This window comes from Linepithema humile, chromosome 7, assembly GCF_040581485.1.
Source record: "Linepithema humile isolate Giens D197 chromosome 7, Lhum_UNIL_v1.0, whole genome shotgun sequence".
NCBI classification, from domain to species: domain Eukaryota; kingdom Metazoa; phylum Arthropoda; class Insecta; order Hymenoptera; family Formicidae; genus Linepithema; species Linepithema humile.
This window is the reverse complement of record NC_090134.1, coordinates 1,661,953-1,679,647: the sequence shown is the minus strand read 5'-3', so window position 1 is coordinate 1,679,647 and position 17,695 is coordinate 1,661,953. Positions and strand designations below refer to the sequence as shown.

The following is a 17,695-nucleotide window of genomic DNA, read 5'->3' as shown; positions in this document are numbered from 1 at the left end:
TATATTTTATCCTTGTAAAAGCATATTATTTAAATGCATACAATATGTTTAAAAAGAACGGCCGATATACTGTTTTATCAAATTTATTTCAATAAATCTATAAAAAGAAAACTACACATGCATATACTAACTAAAAATGCAGTACGCAACCACATCAGCTATTATATTTTATCTATCTATGTGTATTTTTTTTATTGAAATAAATTTAATAAAAAAATGCCAATTCCGTTCTTTTTAGATTGTATTGTAATAATCGCGCACGATATTGCGTTAGAGCGAAAATACAATAGTTACCGAAAATTAAATTTTCATCACATTGCACTCTTCAATGCCTCACACAATGCTAATAAGCATTGTACGGATGAAAGACACGATAAAATTTCACGAGATTATTTCAAAGGACTGTAGTTCGGTGTGCAAAGGAGATTATTTCAAAAATGCAGAATCACTATTCCAACGCGACGTCATATAATATGTATCGATTGACGGTCTGCTCCTCGGGCCAGGAGAAGTTCAATCGATATCGTTAATCGTGAAGGAGAACTTCTCACAAAGGATGAATACATTGAAAGAACAGCACAATGGCCAGATAAGTAAATGGCTTCGTGCTTATATAACTCTTACTCGATTACACTATTATACTTCTCCGTTCACACAGACTTGAGTAGTTTCATAATAATGTTGCTGAAGTACGAAGATTAATTAGCAGCGCGATAAAAATAAATACGGAAACTCGTGTCGCAATTAACACGATAACGATAACACAGTTGCCTTTAAATACTCCGAAAGATTGAAGACAAATAAAATTATTCGCCGGGAGACATCTCGTACAATCGCCGAGAGCAGAATTATTCCTAGTGTACGTACACCCGCGTCGACACCCGTTGTTCAATGTCACGTGAAAACAGTGCCTCGTACGCGTTTTCGTCGGCTAAGAAACAATTTCATCAGCATACGCTCCGTGGCGTTCTCGGAAATGGATCGTTCTAAATTAAGAAGCCGACATGCGGAAATAAACTTGCCTCCGCTACGGCAAAACGGCGCTCTATCAGCCCCGAGGGTTGATACGGTTTCTGGTTTCTATTGGCAACGCGATATGGAGTTCACGTCGAATCCGCAGTATCCATAACGGGAGCATGATCCTTTCGAGACTGGTAAATTGAAGCCGAGATACGCAAGACCGGATCGCTTTTCCAAATTGAATTTTCCGCGGTGCTTAAACGTTCTTCCTCGTTCCACGTTTCCCTACAGCGACAGACTAAAATCACTGAAACGTCCGCCTGTAACGGCGGTATGTTTTCATCTCTGAGAATAACATCGTCGATTACGTCTGAGTTGAGCCATTTATGTGGAAAGTAAGATAAACATACATTTCGGGACCAATAAATTGAGATAAGACGCAAGCACAAATTAATGCGACGTGTCTATTTTAATCGCAGAAATGCACGTTCAACGTGAAGCTTGTATGCTAATTTGGAAACAATCGATATAAAAATTCGCCCAAGTTTGTCACGAGATGTCGACTTCGCACGTCACGAGAGAAACATGAGAGACATTCACTCGCAAAAAATCGAGAGCGACGAACGTAAGAATAAGTTTCATTTAATTTTAGTCGGCAGAATGGATTGTCAGAGACATTTGAGAGTGATAAGACACTGTCAGGCTGCCAGAAAGTTAGCGCAAAACCAGGCTTCCTAATTCCAAAAATCTTCTCGTGTCACTTCAGAAAAATAAGATCCAAAATTAGATTATATTTGGCACTAAATCAATCCAGCAAATCAAACGAGATATTATTCACTATCAATCTTAATATAGTATTTAGCAACATTCTTCGATAACAATAAAACATTCTTTAGTAATAACAAAGTCCTTTTGCGGAAAGAATCTGCTCCGTCGAGTTATTATTACGTTTCAAATCGCGATAACAATTGCCAGAAGACTTTATGCAAATAATTATTCCAATTGCTAATAATTCCGCGATTAATCAACTGGAGCAACGTAACAATGACGCGTATCTACCTATGAAGGATTTCACGTGGTTCAAATAAGTAAAAAAACAATAGATTCTATGCACACACAATGCTATTGATCTGTTATCGTAAAAATCTTGTTGCAAGAGGAAAAATTGCGAGGAGAAAGAGAAAATCAGGAAACACGCGAAAGTTTCACTGTACTGAGCCACTAATAGATCCGCAAGTTTGCCTCAGTAGTAAATACAACCAACTGGTCAGACTTGTGGGCGCCGTGACGATCTCGCGGTTTCGCATCGAGGATTCTCTTTCGCCAAGATTCTCGAACGAGTTTTTAATTAGATCATACAAGTCCTTGCTAAATTGCAATAAAGATCGGAATGCGGATTGTTATAAGTTTTATTCACTACGCTGTTAGTCATTCATTTATTTTATACTACCGTTAATTATATTATATCAGAAATACATTTTAACACACGCGGTTGCGATAAAGAACTGCGTTACGACTGTTTCATCAGTATGTACGGTATGCATTTGACCAGCGCGGAAAGCCATAGCAATAATTCTACAGCTTACATCCTCTGTTTCGAGTATAAGGCCTCCCTAAGCTTCTTCGCGAATTTCTGATAACCAGTATATTACTCTATATAAGTAATGCTCGTATATTATTCTATATGAGTAATGCACTTTGCCCGGTTAGGCTTCCGCGCGTGCATGCATGCACACACACACACACACACACACACACACACACACATACGTTCTCGCACATCACCATTGGACCAAGGGTCCACGAATACGGTTCGCGTCTAATTGTAAGTGCGGAGAGGCTCGCATAATCCGAGGTCTGGTCCAGATCAAAGCCGAGTGCCGCGTAATATATTCTCTATGAATAACTGACGTCGACTAAGAGAGACGGCGAATTTGCGCGACCCTTCCCCACCTTTCTTCGCCCTTTTTCTCCATATACGCGCGTAAGAATCGCGTTAGAAATCGAAAATGACGCGATCGCGACGCAAAGTGAGAAAATTTAAGTATCCGCTCATCGGCAAGTGTTAAATTGACACGAGAAACCGCGGTGGTTTGTGCACAGGGAGCTTCACGTGACAGAAGCGAGTTTTTCCCACGATAGAATTTTCGGCTTACTCGGCGAAAAAAAGAAACGAGACGGAGGGGGAAATGAAGAAGGTGAGAAGAAACCGAGACTTTATTAGGATGCCGGTTAACAGCCGGAAAATGTGGACAGAGGGCTTAAGCCGTTTCTGACGGTGCTAAATAAACCTGAGCGTTTTCCAGAGCGCTGGGACAATACGCCAGGGTGATGGTGGTTACATAGGTAAAGGCGGAGGGACCAGTTCGCGACTCGGGCCGGGCCCCGCGCGGCTTAAACGGTAATTACGTCCTGGCGCATAATGCGTACATTTGTATCTATTAGTCGACAGCGGCAACAATGACGCCTCCTTGCCGCTTTTAAGACCACGACATTAATCATTCTAACGCGCTGTCGCAAAACACACCGCTGGCATGAATCTCGAAATGGACTAGTTTAATAGTTTTCCACGATTGTGTACAGTCTCAAATGCGGTTGCAAGTGCATATTGCTCTTACGCACTTCTTTGCAATATAATTGTTAATTGTTATTGCAGAACTCAAACTATGGGAAATAATACCTTCATTTTCCGGATGCTTTTTTATCAAATTTCAAAAATGAAGCTTTATATGTGATATTTTACTTGTAAAATTAAGATAAATTTGTTCGTTGTTACAACAAGCTTCTCGTTGTTTTTCATTTTCAATATTCATGAAAAATTTTGAAAAAAGCCACACAATTTCAAATATAAAATTCAAAATATGAAAGGCTAATCGGCCGATCAAAGCAGAAAAAGAGCACAAGATTCAATATTTTCAACAAAAATTCGCAGAGTTCTAATAGAATTCCCTGAGAATTCCAGATTTTCCAGAAAGCAGACACTCTATACCAGAAGAGAATGTTTTCTTGTTAAATATTTGTGAAAGTATGCGGTAATAATGCCGATGCTTATCACTGGCAAGTATAAACATCCCACTGTAATTTATACAAGTTAATTTCGGTCTAATGTTTTAGCATCCAGAAAAATACAATCTCCGTCGATATAATCGTTTATCGCATTCAACGCGTTTATCGCATACCGTAAATATACACAAAATTCGACTCCGACAATTCACGCCAGTCGAGATAATCTTATTATCTTTTCTCACGATTTCTCACGACCCGTGCGACTCGTCCGATTAATTTGCGACCGCGACGCGGCTGCGCGATCGGACAAAGTTTCTTATCCGATCTCGATTATAATTGCGATAAGTTTATTATAATCGCGCCGATTTCCATAAGAAAATTCTCCTCGTTCGCTAATCTTCGACATTCGTCGCAGCTAAGATATTCTCCGCGCGGAGAAACGTCTCGCGTATAATCCAGATGGAGTCACGGCGTTAAGTGACGCGGAATTCAATGTTAGAAGGAGAGCCCGATAGCACGGCGGTAACGAAGTCTTTACAGCCGTTCCAGTGCCGTCGCAGTGTCGTCGGCAGAGGCGTTAATTAATGCGTTAACGAAGAGGGTGCTCCCCCGCCGAGCCAGTAAAATCGGTATAAACATTTACGGCTCTCGGAAAGGATATCAGATTACGCTCGAAGGTGTGCATTTGCTCGGAACTAGATGAGCAGTTAATAATCCAAATAACGCTCATGCAATTGTGGGTTAATTATAGAAGACAAAAAAATTTTTGCGTTTGAACTAATTAAGTGCAAACTTTTCTCAAGCGCTGTAAACCATGCTTTGAATATTGTTAAAAATATTTTTACATTAATTTTATTCTTGATTGGTTTGCAATTTGGCGATGTTTTGTAGATTTTAAAACATTGTACGATAATTAAAAATAATGTACAACGCGTAGTTTTCACTCGCTACGCTTTAACAAAATCTGTCTTGCTATTACATTTCTTTCCTTCAAATAGCTATTTCTGTACTGCAGTTATTATTTCTGTACGCGCCACTTTAAGCGTATTCATGCGCAAGTAACATATCCTGCGAAACTAAAGGAATTATACGGTTCCGTGGCGTTGAGCGACGGATATGTAGCGCGCACAACGTCGAACGAAATTAAGCCTCGCAGCTTATTAAGCTCGTCGGCGTTGTAGGGCGAGAGGCCCTACTCTTGCGAGTTTTGCGCGCTCGTGAGCCTACGACTTGCAAGGGTCGCAAGCTCCTTTCCCAGCCGATTTTCATTTTGCGCGCGAGTGACTTTGCCCTCTTGATCTACCCCGAAGCAGTGAGCCCGTAAAGACGACGGGGGTAATTTTGCGCCAAGATTGTTTGTACACCGTGAAAAGTGGCGTAGGAAAACGACGAATAGATAAGATGCGACTAGCGAAGATCTCTTACAAACGTCCCTTAGGTTTTTGATACAATTTGACCTACATAAAGTCTGACACATTTAATATGAAAGAAATATATAAAAAATTCATTTACCAATATATAAATATCGTGTTAAAGCAGGACTCTTTGTTTCTCCAAACAAAACCTTTTTTCCGCGAGTTTCGTCGACAAAATTTTTGGTTGAAAAATGTCCTAAAATAACGGAGAGTTGATATATTTGATTTATGTTTTGCAAACAAAGTACAAAAACACAAAACAAAATTCAATTGCATAGCGAATCGGAGGGTAGCTATTAAATTTAATCCTTACAGAGCTGTTACTACCGCACACATCGTCCGCCATCGCCAATTATTGTGAAGAGCAAAATAGAGAAATGTTCGAATGGCGGATTTTTACAGATGAATGGCTCATACCGAAGTTAAATCGTTTAACGAGCGTTCCTACCACTCGACCGCTAATTTTTCTCATGGACGGTACGGTGCAAGAGTTATTAAACCGAATCGGGATGTGTGGCCAAATTGCGCGATATTTCGGATTGGCTTGGAAAGTTTCCAGGCAGGAACGAAGTAGAAAAGAGCTCGAGTTGGCTGCTCCAGAAACGCAGAAGTTCAAATCTAGATTCTTGTTCGCCTCGAGGACGGACGAATGCGCCTTCGTTAAGCAAACAAACGTACGACAAAAAGACTTTACAAGAAAAGACGACAACAGCGGCTTAATAATACAATACGTATTATTATAACTGTACACAAAGATGATACTTAATAATATTTTACGTAGAAATATTTTTCTCTTCCCCGTGCAAACTCGCTTTTGCACTTATCGCCTTGAGATATGAATGTTAATGTCGTGTAACATTTATATATTTGAAAAATTTCGAAATAATCAATAAAATTCAAATTAAATTTTATTACCCAAGACGGTGCAAAAAGACCAACAAAATCTCTGTCTGTATTTAGAAAAAGAATGTCAAAATTCTAATTTTTACGCTCTGCGGAAAATGCTATAAGAATGATCCTTTAGAAATAATCCTAGAGTAGTGAGCTTCAATTATAGCGGACGATTTGCAAGGACGTTGAGACAGTTGGCAACACGAGACGGAGTGGATGTGCTTTGCGTATATCAGAGAGCAAGCCGAGTACATCAGGATCAGTGAGAAAAGCGGACCCTGAATCTTTCATGAAGAGGTCCAGTCCCTTTTAATGTGCATGTTAGGTGGCGGCCGCTGATGCGATCTATGTACCCGTATACATAATGTACATATATGAATATAGTGTACAAGGTTCCTTCCGGTATATCTCTCACATCCTTATACATGAGATACAAATCCTGAGCGCTCTGATTATGGATCCCAAGATGGCATTCGAGCCGCTCGCGATTAATGCGCAAATTTTTCAGCAGCGAGGACGATGACGTCACGAAGAAAATTGGCGACCCGGTCGGCAAATTTGCATACTTCGCGGGACGTCCCCCGGAAACTTGTGTCACGCCCGAATTAACAAGTCAGAATCTGAGAATGTTTCAAATCAAAGTCGGCGATTCTGCAATCTGCTGGACGATGACATTTTCTAACGCTCGCTCGCAATACATTCTCCCCTCTCTTCGCTTTCGCTTCAATAAATACTTTTGGGCGCGCCGAGGCAAGCCAATTTATATTTCAGAAATCGCAGAGCAAACGCTTGATGCATCCAACAATGAGACAAATTCCTCGCATTATCGGCTTCGGCGAGGAATTGACCGAGTATTTGCAGAGGGTCTTCGACGCACGCAACGATATAGTTATAGATCAGCCTTGTACGGGTTTCCGTGGACGGGTCATCAATGCCCATTATGTCGTCATCACTGTCATTATCATCACGGGCATTGCTGTCGTCTTCTTCGACACTGTCACGAACGCCATCGTCCTCGTCGCCGCCGTCGCCGCCGCCGCCGCCGCCGCTCCCGTCGTCGTCGACGTATCTAATCCGTTAATGACCATTGTTGTGTATTGAGAGGGAGCAATCGTCTCTTAGCGCGAACGTAACCCCAACAACCTAACCCAGACTGACCTGTATTATCTCGCTACGTGCGCGTTTACACGGCCGATCCACAAGGTGGACGTATGTCCGTTAAGCTTCTCGTGTGCGCTCCTCCGAATCTCTGCGCTAATCTGGAGGGAAGACCGGCCTCTCTCTCTCTCTCTCTCTCTCTCTCTCTCTCTCTCTCTCTCTCTCTCTCTCTCTCTCTCTCTCTCTCTCTCTCTCTCTCTCTCTATCTCTCCCTCTCTCTCTCTCTCTCTCTCCGCAATCGATAACTAACTGCTATCAGCTTGTCATACGAAAACACGTATTTCAGCACTCAAGAGCCATTAAACTGTACAATCAGTTATAAAACAAATTACTGATGATAAATTATTTCTTTTTTTATAAACACAATTTTAGATCTTTCTCTCTGCCCTTAATTGTAAAGAATAATAGTACAATTATTGCACATGGGTTGAATTAAAGTTTGAAATCCGAGAACCTTTCGAATGACCTAAACATTTGTATCGTTAATGCAAATAAAAAAGGCAAGCTGATTGCTTAACCAAGGATTCGCCATGGATGAATCGGCACTATTCAGATCAAAGCGAACAAAATTCAATCGTCCTGTCGAATTCGCATGACCCGCAAACCTCATTCCAATTTTCATTATCGTCCAATCGGAAACAAGTCCACGCGACGTTTATGTTCGAAACCCATCGAGGATTATCAAACTGCTAAACGATGTTTCGTTGTCGCGAATAACAAACAGGTTTCAAGTGGCTATAGCGACGGGTCCTCGCATGCGCAGCGCGAGAACGGTGCATCAAACGGTTAATTAACGATTCAAGGAGATTAATGATGGCGCTTTCGAGAGCGCTGATGTCGATTCGACAAAGTCCTCGAAATCAAGAGGTTACCGCGAGGAAATATCTAGAAAAAGGGACAACGAAGGGAAGAATCAACAAGAGATGGAGAGTTGATGATAAAAATATAATCAACGAAAAGTAAAAATAAATAAAATGCGTAGACACGTACCGATTTTTTTTTTAGATATAAAAACGTATAAAAAATTATGCTAAAAGGCATTTTGCTGCTAAAATTTTTTTTAAAGCTACACTTTAATTTAAAAAATCTCAATTATTCTTTAATCTTTCAATTCTTTACTCGAATCAGCGAAACGTATTGCTTTTTACGTGCATATTTACTTTTGTCAGTCTAATTCGATTTAATATTGCATAAAGTTTATGCGTATCTAATTAATGTAGATATAATTAAGCAATTTGGAAAGAAAAAAATCATACGGCTTAAACAATGAATGCAGTTTGCATTTCTCCGTGCAAGTTGAAAGCGCAGGGTCGGTAAAAAGGTCACAGAGCGCATCGAACAATCAGCGCGGAACTTTCTGTTCGCCCTTTGTCGTACGCAAACGCATCGGCGACTGGCGCATCGGTGCATCGTTACCAAGCGCACGTGGAATATCGATGTGACGCCGCAACACGCGCGTGTCGACGCATCCCGATGAACCGTGTCGGCACGCGACGCTACGCCGCCGTGACGGACTCGTTTTCACGGCTTTCACACAGGCATATTCTGTTTGCCGGCACGTGAACCCGCTGCGAATAACATTTCGCGAAAATGTTTGCAATTATATCACCGCGCGCAGAGGACACGAATGCGTTTGCAATCGGACGCACGGCGTGCTCGACGATTAAATATGAATGCTGCATGCGTGAGAATATACACATGTGTCGCCGAATGGCGCCAATATACACTACGTTTTCCGAAACTAGTATTTTGCGAAACAAAATACGAGCGACAACTTTACCGACAAAAATGTACATGTGAAAAATTTCTCCGGCGCGAATATATCGCACTCTCGAAGCTGCGCTCTACGCCCCGAATTTCCTTAATCCGAGGTTTACATACATCCCATTACACGCTCGAACATAGTCTAATAATTTGCTAAGCAAACGGCGCCGAGGCGTTACCCATGTCTAGCGCAAAATCCGGCTTTGCGCACGTTGGTTCGCATCTGGCGTGCGGACGATTTGTTTTATGCGTTAGCCCGACGAAAATCGCCGAGACGGTTCGCGGAGTTCCGAACGGTGGCGAACGCTCGCTATCGGCGCGCGCGAGCGCGACATCGAATGGCCGTATCATCGAGCGGAAATAGCCGCAATTAGGTGGCCCGTATAATCTGTTAAAGCCTTTAGCACAATATTCCGCGTTATTACAATAAGAAAGATAATTATTGCGGCCGCAAGCTAATCTTCGATAGCCGTTTGCATATGCCGCGGTGCTATTTCGTTTGTTATGTTATTCATTAGCTATGCCTTAGGAAGTTCCCGAATTATACAGGCTATTCCCACCCTTCTCCGCCCCGACTTATAGCTGCCTACGTGTGTGGCCCGGGCCTTTGAATCGTATTTGCTTACGCATACGCTTAAGCGCTCTCGGCGCTTTGACCGGGCCGCACCGGCGGCGCGATTAGCAAGCTCTCCGCGAGGCCGTCGTGGCTTCCGCCGGATCCGTCCGATGCCACAACGGATAAAACGTTAAACGGCTTGGGGCTCGTTAGACCGCGATATTCACATTCGAGGGAAAGAGAGAAACTCGCACGGGCGGGAGAGCGCATTTTCATGCCGCTCGAAAACTTTGAATAACGTTCTGTGTTGTTGGTCCATTAAGTCCGGACGCTCTCGTATTATTATGCAAATCCCGAGTATCTGGAATTTCGCTTTTGTGGCTATTGTAATCTGTGTCCGTATAATTGTAAGATTGTTGGACGCAGCGCTCGATCGCGTTACTCGGGCGTAGGAAAAATGTCAATGGAACAGTGCGAAAATATTAGAATATAAATAAAATGTGTCAAGCGTAATTTGTCGATTTTCAAGTTGATTCGATGGTAAACAATAATGACAGCAAAAGAATTCACAGCGAAGAAATGTCATTCGGTTATTGTCAAAAGGTTACCTATTACGTCACACGTAGTAGACGGAGAATAAAGAAGCACAGTTCGATAAACGAAGAGATAGAACGGATCGCGTTCCAAACTCACATGTCACGGAAAATTCAACCAATTCGCATTTAAGGGGAAACTTCGATATCGCGTTCGTTATCTGGTAGCATCAACTTGGATGAGCAAATAATAAAAGAAAGACTACAAACGCACGTGAACAAACATACCTCGACGCAACACTGAAAATAACAATTGCCAATCAAAATCTTTATCGTCAAATAATCAAAATCTTGTAAATATACAAAAATTAGAAAAATTAGAAAATGCAACATCGATAAAAATTCTTCTAAATAATTAATAATACTGTACTTGTAATTACTTGTGACAGTTTTGACATCCTGAAAATTGATCGGGAAAATCTGTCCCGCGATACGCGCAGCTCCTTTCTTCTCGTTCGATCGCCGTAGATCCTCGAGGCCGACAATAAATAACACGAAGTGCGGGAAATCCTATTTGCTGTCGAACCGAAATGATTGATAAATTGCCTTTATTAACCCCCAAACGACGCGGAGACTCGAAGATAAAGTTTCGCAGATGATATTCTTCCGAACGCTAACTTCTTTCGAAATAAATTCGCGTGGATCTTCTCATTTACATCGCTGAAACCAGATTTCGCAACAAAACTTAAGTGAATTAACATGATATTAGAATGAATTTCACATGATATTAAAGTATTTGCCAGTAGATTAGAACAGTCGCAAAGGAAAAACAAAAAAATGTCTACTTACGTGAATGGCGATAGTTGCAAGAAGACAGATGAAAGGACTTTCAAGTGCAGGTATAGACATCACATCGACAGGCTTGGTCGTTACGAGGGGATTTAAAGTCAAGACGACATGTCGAATAATTTTGATTAAGAAAAAATTATTCTCGCACTATTTTAATCTTTTTAAAAAGCATATTATTTTTCACTTTCAAAAATAAACGCTCCTTCCGTATAAACGAAAATATTTGTTAAATATTTAGCCATTTGCTTCATTCAAGTTCTCACTCAAGAACAATAATAATTAATATTGCATTATTATAATGACAATTTTACTCGCAATGGAAAATGTTGTCAATGTCGATTGCATCCTTAATCAATTTTTCTCTTATCTTAAATAAAGATCGCTAATTACCCAAATCTCGTAGCATTCTTTTATGGATTGATGAATTGCATTTTCAGTTCTTTTACGATCGTTTTTTAAAGATCTATTGCAGTTCTATCAAGAAACAATAGAAAAGAGAGACAGCGATAGTTGTAGAGATGCAACGAGAATGAGAAGAGGAAGGACGTGATAGATACAGAAAGTTCTACAAGAGATAGAAATAAAAAGGGGGGAAAAAAAAGAGAGAACTAAAACAGCGCATACGGGAGAGCTCGTACCTTATGCCCGCTGTGAAGAGTATCTCTGTAAAGTAAAACAGAAAAAAGAAGAGTTAGAAAAAGTGTATACATAAACACGGTAGGTAGATAGACAGATATGACAGAGAGCAGGTATAGCAGGCGAGACACGATTCTAAATTGAAATAATCACTCGGTACAGTTCTATCAATTAGAAGATTATAATTGTGTAAAGACAGACGTGTGTGAGTAGAGAGAAAGAGAAAGGCATAGATGATGGATGACAGAGAAATAAGAAGAGAGAGAAATAACACACCTACATAACAAATGATAAACAATGGATTAAATCGATTTTTGCGAATTAAACACATTTCGTCGATTAAATGTTACTTTTATCAAAATGAAAAATAATTGATTAAACGAATTGATAATGGCAAAATTCTTTTAAATATTCACGGCAATAGAGCTATTTATTAGAAACGTCCTGTGTGCAAAGTCGAAACTTTATTAATTTGTAAGAGGTATACAAAAAAAAAAGAAAAACAATTGTACGTCCCAATTATTTATTCAATTATAAAATAATTACAAACATTATGTACAACTTAGGAACTAAAAATATTCGAGACCACCGATACAGAGGTGGCAAACCGCGGCTCCTTCCGTCTGCGATATCACTGGCTGCAACCGTTGGTCTGAAAGAAAACCAGATTGAAGGAACTGAAAACAACAAAGAAATAAGCGTAACGTTTCGTGTCGCCTGAAACTAAACATGGGTTCGAAGGAGCGAAATTACTTTTCCGCAGTGCAGTGTTTCGAATCGTTCCGCTTCGTCTACAAACGTAACAAACAACTGTACGTACATGCAGCACGAAATCCTGCAATAAAAAATTTTATGTGCGATTCGAACCGCGAGAATCGTAACGCCGCGCTATAGTTACAAATTAATTCTAATTGAAATTTACTTTTACGATAACAACGATTCACTATACGTACAACGAAGTTTCCCCTTAAGTACTATTTACGTAAGCAGCGGCTGAATAGCTTCCGGTTCACGCGATATAGTCCAGGCGAGATTTTTCGAGGTGAAGTGCCTCGCATTTAATTTTACCCGCGTACCGTCAGCAACGAATTCTAATTAGTCAGCACGTCGTCGGCGCATTATCAACCCTTCGCGAATTGCTGCCTGTTGGTCCACGATAACGCGCGAGGGTTTCTCCTTCAAGTGAGAACCCGGAGCGGGGCGAGGGACTAAGCGAAATTCCGACTTAAGACGCGAACGATGAGTAAACTGCGCGACTCAGACCACAGGATGCAGTTTATCCTACCATAACAGATTATAAAATTATGCTCGCCATATTTTCCCAAGAACAAATATTCTGCTGAATGTCTACATAGAGAGAAAAATTTCTTTGGATTTAATAAATTTTGTTGAAACCAAAAAAAATATAATGATTCGAATTGTCCAACCATATTAATATTTGAAGTAACAAATGCGATTGTTTGATTTTCAAATAACTTTTTACTTTAAATAAAAATATTTTTTTTTTAATCTCATTTTTTCATTGATTCAAAAAATTATATTATATTTACTTCAATTTTGTTGTTTTCTTTAAATTATCACGTTATTTAATGAAATGGCATAAATTTTGTAAAAGGCTTTCATTAAATTTAATATTAAACAATAATAATGTAAATTTAGTGTAATGAAACAAATATTATTTGGTTGAAAAGCATTATTTCAAATAATAGTTAATTTTCCGTCAAACAATTTGCTTTAATGCGACGAAACTATTAAATTTTTATTTAACAAAATAATGTTTCGTATAAAATTGTGTTTTTGCAGCGAAACAAATGTAAGTCGTACAAATAGTCACATGAAATCTAAAGAAACCTTTTTCTCTGTGTATGAATGTTTTTTATCAACAGTTCGTTCTTCAAAATTCAGCATCTTCAGATCGTCAAAAAGCGATATATTTGATAGTGAGCTCTTGTTACAGCTCGCTGTTCGAAAGCTCGTAAATTAATGTTGTTATTGCAGAAATACGAATATGATGATTGGTTGATAAAATAGCAAATATTTCCGTTATTGCGGTAATACACTGATCCAAATTTGTCAATGAAGTGTCCATTAATTTTCCATAATTACAAATAAGCTTAATGGCATACGAGATTGAGCGACGGTTCGCGCTATTTAGTCCGATTACATGCATACTAGAGCCATAAGCAAACATCTCGCGCGAAGAGCAGAATCGAAGCGCACTGATTGCATCGGTTCCCCTTACTGCACGATGTATCATCGATGTCCTACGCATGCTACAACACCGGAATCAAATACTAATGTAACAGCGCGACAAGCGTTATTACATTAATTGTGCTATTAATTAATCGCGTTAAACAACGTCAACGTGTGCAGCGGTAACTCGAAAGTCCGGTAACGCGCGATGACGAAAAGCGCAAACTGTGCAATGCCGTTTGAATAAAAGTTTTCAATTTGTCATGTAATATACATTTAACGTGTCGCGCCGTCCTCCGCGCCGTCCTTGCACCGGCAATCGGACCGGCCGTCACTTCGCATGTGAAAAGCAATCCTCGTGATACTTAGAAATTTTCATCGCAAAGAGACACGCGGCACGATCTTTACCGCTCCTTCAAGCTCGTCGCATGTCGCGCACTCGTTCCGGCCGATAGTGTGCGCGCTGACATGTGAACGTGTTTGTCTGGGCTCGCACACAGGCATCCACTTGTAGACACTCGGCGGAGGCACGGTGCGCGCGAGCGCGCATCAACGGATACCACATCGCAATTGGCACTTGACGGCGTCGTGTATATACGACATCCTCATCGGATGGATGTACGCGCGTGTACGTGCCCGCGGTGTGGGTGTGTTTGCGTGCGTGCGCGCCCGGAGGAGGGTGGATAAGCGAGGTGGGATGATGCAGCAGCTACAGGTAAATGTAATTAGGGATTGATCGAATGGTAAGCGCGCGGAGCTGTCTAATTGCCCGAGCCGATAGCTATCTTCCGGCGGATGCTCGGCCGACGAGAAAGCTCCGGAGCTCCTACGACTGCGATTGGCGGAACAGCGATTGGATTCAGTGAATCGGCGGAAGAGCCTGGTAAGACGGGATTATGATCCCGCGAATCGATCACGATGCTTTTTCTCTATCGCATTAATATTGAAAGACTAATTTCGCGAAAATGAAAAGCGTTGTGTTGATTGAGTGAGGCTGTCAACGAAGAATGATATATGTGTGTACCATTTATTAAAAAAGTCGACGCAACAATCTCAAAGCAAGCCTTTCCCACCTAATGAAATTTTGCACATGTTTCGCCGCCGACGAGATAAAATGATAACAATATCACAATACAAAAACCATTTATTGAAAAAATATATGTCTTAAATATTACAGATTAATATTTTGTAGAGCCAAACGGATCTAGAATTATTGTATTTTACCGGAATGCGTCCATTTTTTTGATAAACAGTATAAATATAAATTGTATTTCTTTATAAGTACGTGTGTTTGTAATATATATAGAATCGAATCTAATATATAATACGCCAATCAAAATAATGCTTCACATTTTCATTTAAGATTCAAGACTTTTGCATTGGATTCCGCTTTATTAATTAGCTTTTTCAACAATTAATCAGCTCTTCGGATTCTGTAACAAACAGTGTCACACGCGAATATTTTTAGCACAATGCTTTCAATTTAAAATGTCTAAGCAGAAATGTAAGGCGTGAATGACACCGTACAATTTCGCAATTAAGCAGCTTGATTAGTGAGAAGAGGGGGAAAGGAACGCTGCTGAAGCAGACGCATGAAATTTCCATTTAAGTAGCGAACGTCAAAGTTACAAGATGGACGCGAACCATCGTGAGCGACTGTCGATAGATAGATAGGGACGAGAACAGAGACAAAGCGACGGAGGAGCGGAGAGACGGACAGAGGGACAGGTCTGCATGAAGGGAGTCCCGGAGACCAAACTATTGTTGCCAATATCTCGGACAGTTCAATTACTTGGTTATTACGCGCCTCCAAACTGACAGGCTTGCTTACATGCTTCGCCAAGCGGCTAATGCATACATGCATGTACACAAACTGCACTTATGATGACATTTCGCGTGATCCTCCCCCCCCCTTTCTCAACAGCGAACACTCCGCCGTCTGCATCATCGAGCATTAATCTTCGGTAATCAATGGCACATTTATAGTGCGAGTGTCGTAATTGTCTTTGTGGATTAAACGATTAGGTTTAAAAACCCAATTGTTCATTTAATCTACAAAGACATAATCCGCAGAAATAATAATTCGTTAATTAATTTTATGAAATCAATTCTTAACAAAAGACGGCCTCGAATAGGAGAAATTAGATATTAATTCCAACGGTTTGACTTAAAGCTCCTTTTATGAAAGTCATATCTGCATAATGGCAAACATTTTCCCTATGGACTATTCTCTATCTCTCTTTATTAATTTTGATTTCCAAGCAGTTATTTTAGTAAAACAAGAATTTAATTCTGCGCGGATCTGATTGTGATTCTCAACTAATTTTTCATTTTTCGTTCACTTCGAGCTTGTAATAAGAGGAAAATCATTATTCTCTAAAAAAAATAGCAAGTATGAGCGCTTTATTAAAAAAAATTAAGTCCCCTCTTGCGAAATGTCCATCGGTGAAAAGTCGGCGTCGGGAGGTCTCATGTATCCTAAATATTTTATTTTTTGGAGTGAGTGTAATTCAGGCCAAGACCGAAACCACATTTTGCACTTTGTTTTCATTTAATGGAAGCAACGCATCGACTGCGACGTATAACGATTGATATTTCGGTTAACCGTACAGCCGATGCACGTTGATTGGAACAAACCGTTTTTTTTCTCCGCCATTCAGCAATAAGCGTACCGGTGAAATGATTTCCATTTCACGCGGCCAAAGCGAACATTGTGCGAGAGAAAGAGGAAGAGATCCATCCCGCTTGTCGCAGAAATAAAATTCAGAATTATTAATTGTCGCGATATATATTGCGGAATATATAAGCGTACCGCTTCTACTTGTAATTATTATTCTCGTATTGTACCAATTATTCCAGTATTGTAAAAGATACGTCGATGCAACATAATAATGTAATATAGAGAGAAGATTATAACGCTGCGAATTTAATGATATAAATCAGAAACTGTTGGTATATAATTAAATCTATTTTCCTTTGAAACGTTTATACAATGTAGCGAGATACGAAAATTTGCAAAGTATATTGTTAATTGTTTTCCAACTTTAAATTCACGATAATTAATAATCATAATAACATCCTTTAATTATGGTAACAAAATAATCTTTCTCTGCAGCTCGGTGTTTAAAATTTAAAATCATTTTAATTAATCCAAAAATATAAAATTCGGTAACTATTAAAACTTCAAAATGTAGGTCGCAAAACGCAGACATAAATAGATGTTACAAATCGCAAAGACAACGGAACACGCAAGACGGTCGCGAGGCGAATAACTTTGATCGAAACACAAAATTCGATTTGTCAATTTCCGAGTTGTGCGAAGTGGATAGTGGATTACGCAACCATTCGCGATTCGGTTCGCAGGGCTGGCCCTGACGGCCAGCCCTGCGAACGTTGAGCATTTACGACGCTAATGAGTCGAACGAGAAACTTTTCCGTCGACGATGCAAACGAGGCGAGCGCGCGCGCGCGCGGCTACAACGCGACCGATGCACTTGCACTTGTCGGAACGGCAAGGATTAATGGAAAAACGCTTTGGAAGCTCCCCGGCCTGCGATAATTGATCCTAGTTTCCCGACTTAATTGGCATAGTTTTAGATAAGTACCTAGAAGGGGCTGCCCTAAAATAGCGCATGATTCGCAAGAAATGGTTTGACTGATAGCCAAAGTATGACGAGGGATTCGGGTTATTGCGTTGAAATGTCAGAATGAAATGAGAATATGAAAGATAATAT

General features: G+C 40.3%; 1 protein-coding gene across 4 annotated transcripts in view; it reads right to left on the bottom strand.

The window, feature by feature from the left end:
• Positions 1-17,695, bottom strand: part of heph (polypyrimidine tract-binding protein 1 heph) — a 365,110-nt gene that overhangs the window by 328,955 nt on the left and 18,460 nt on the right. For 2 of the 4 annotated variants that reach the window (XM_067358872.1, XM_012377733.2), the window contains exon 2: positions 11,771-11,795. The exons of the other annotated variants lie outside the window; for them this stretch is intronic. Coding sequence is in view for 1 of the 2 variants with exons in the window: in XM_012377733.2 (XP_012233156.1) it covers positions 11,771-11,795 (25 nt within the window). In the remaining variant the exon portion in view is untranslated. The remainder of the gene's footprint in view (positions 1-11,770; positions 11,796-17,695) is intronic. 4 annotated transcript variants of the gene reach the window in all.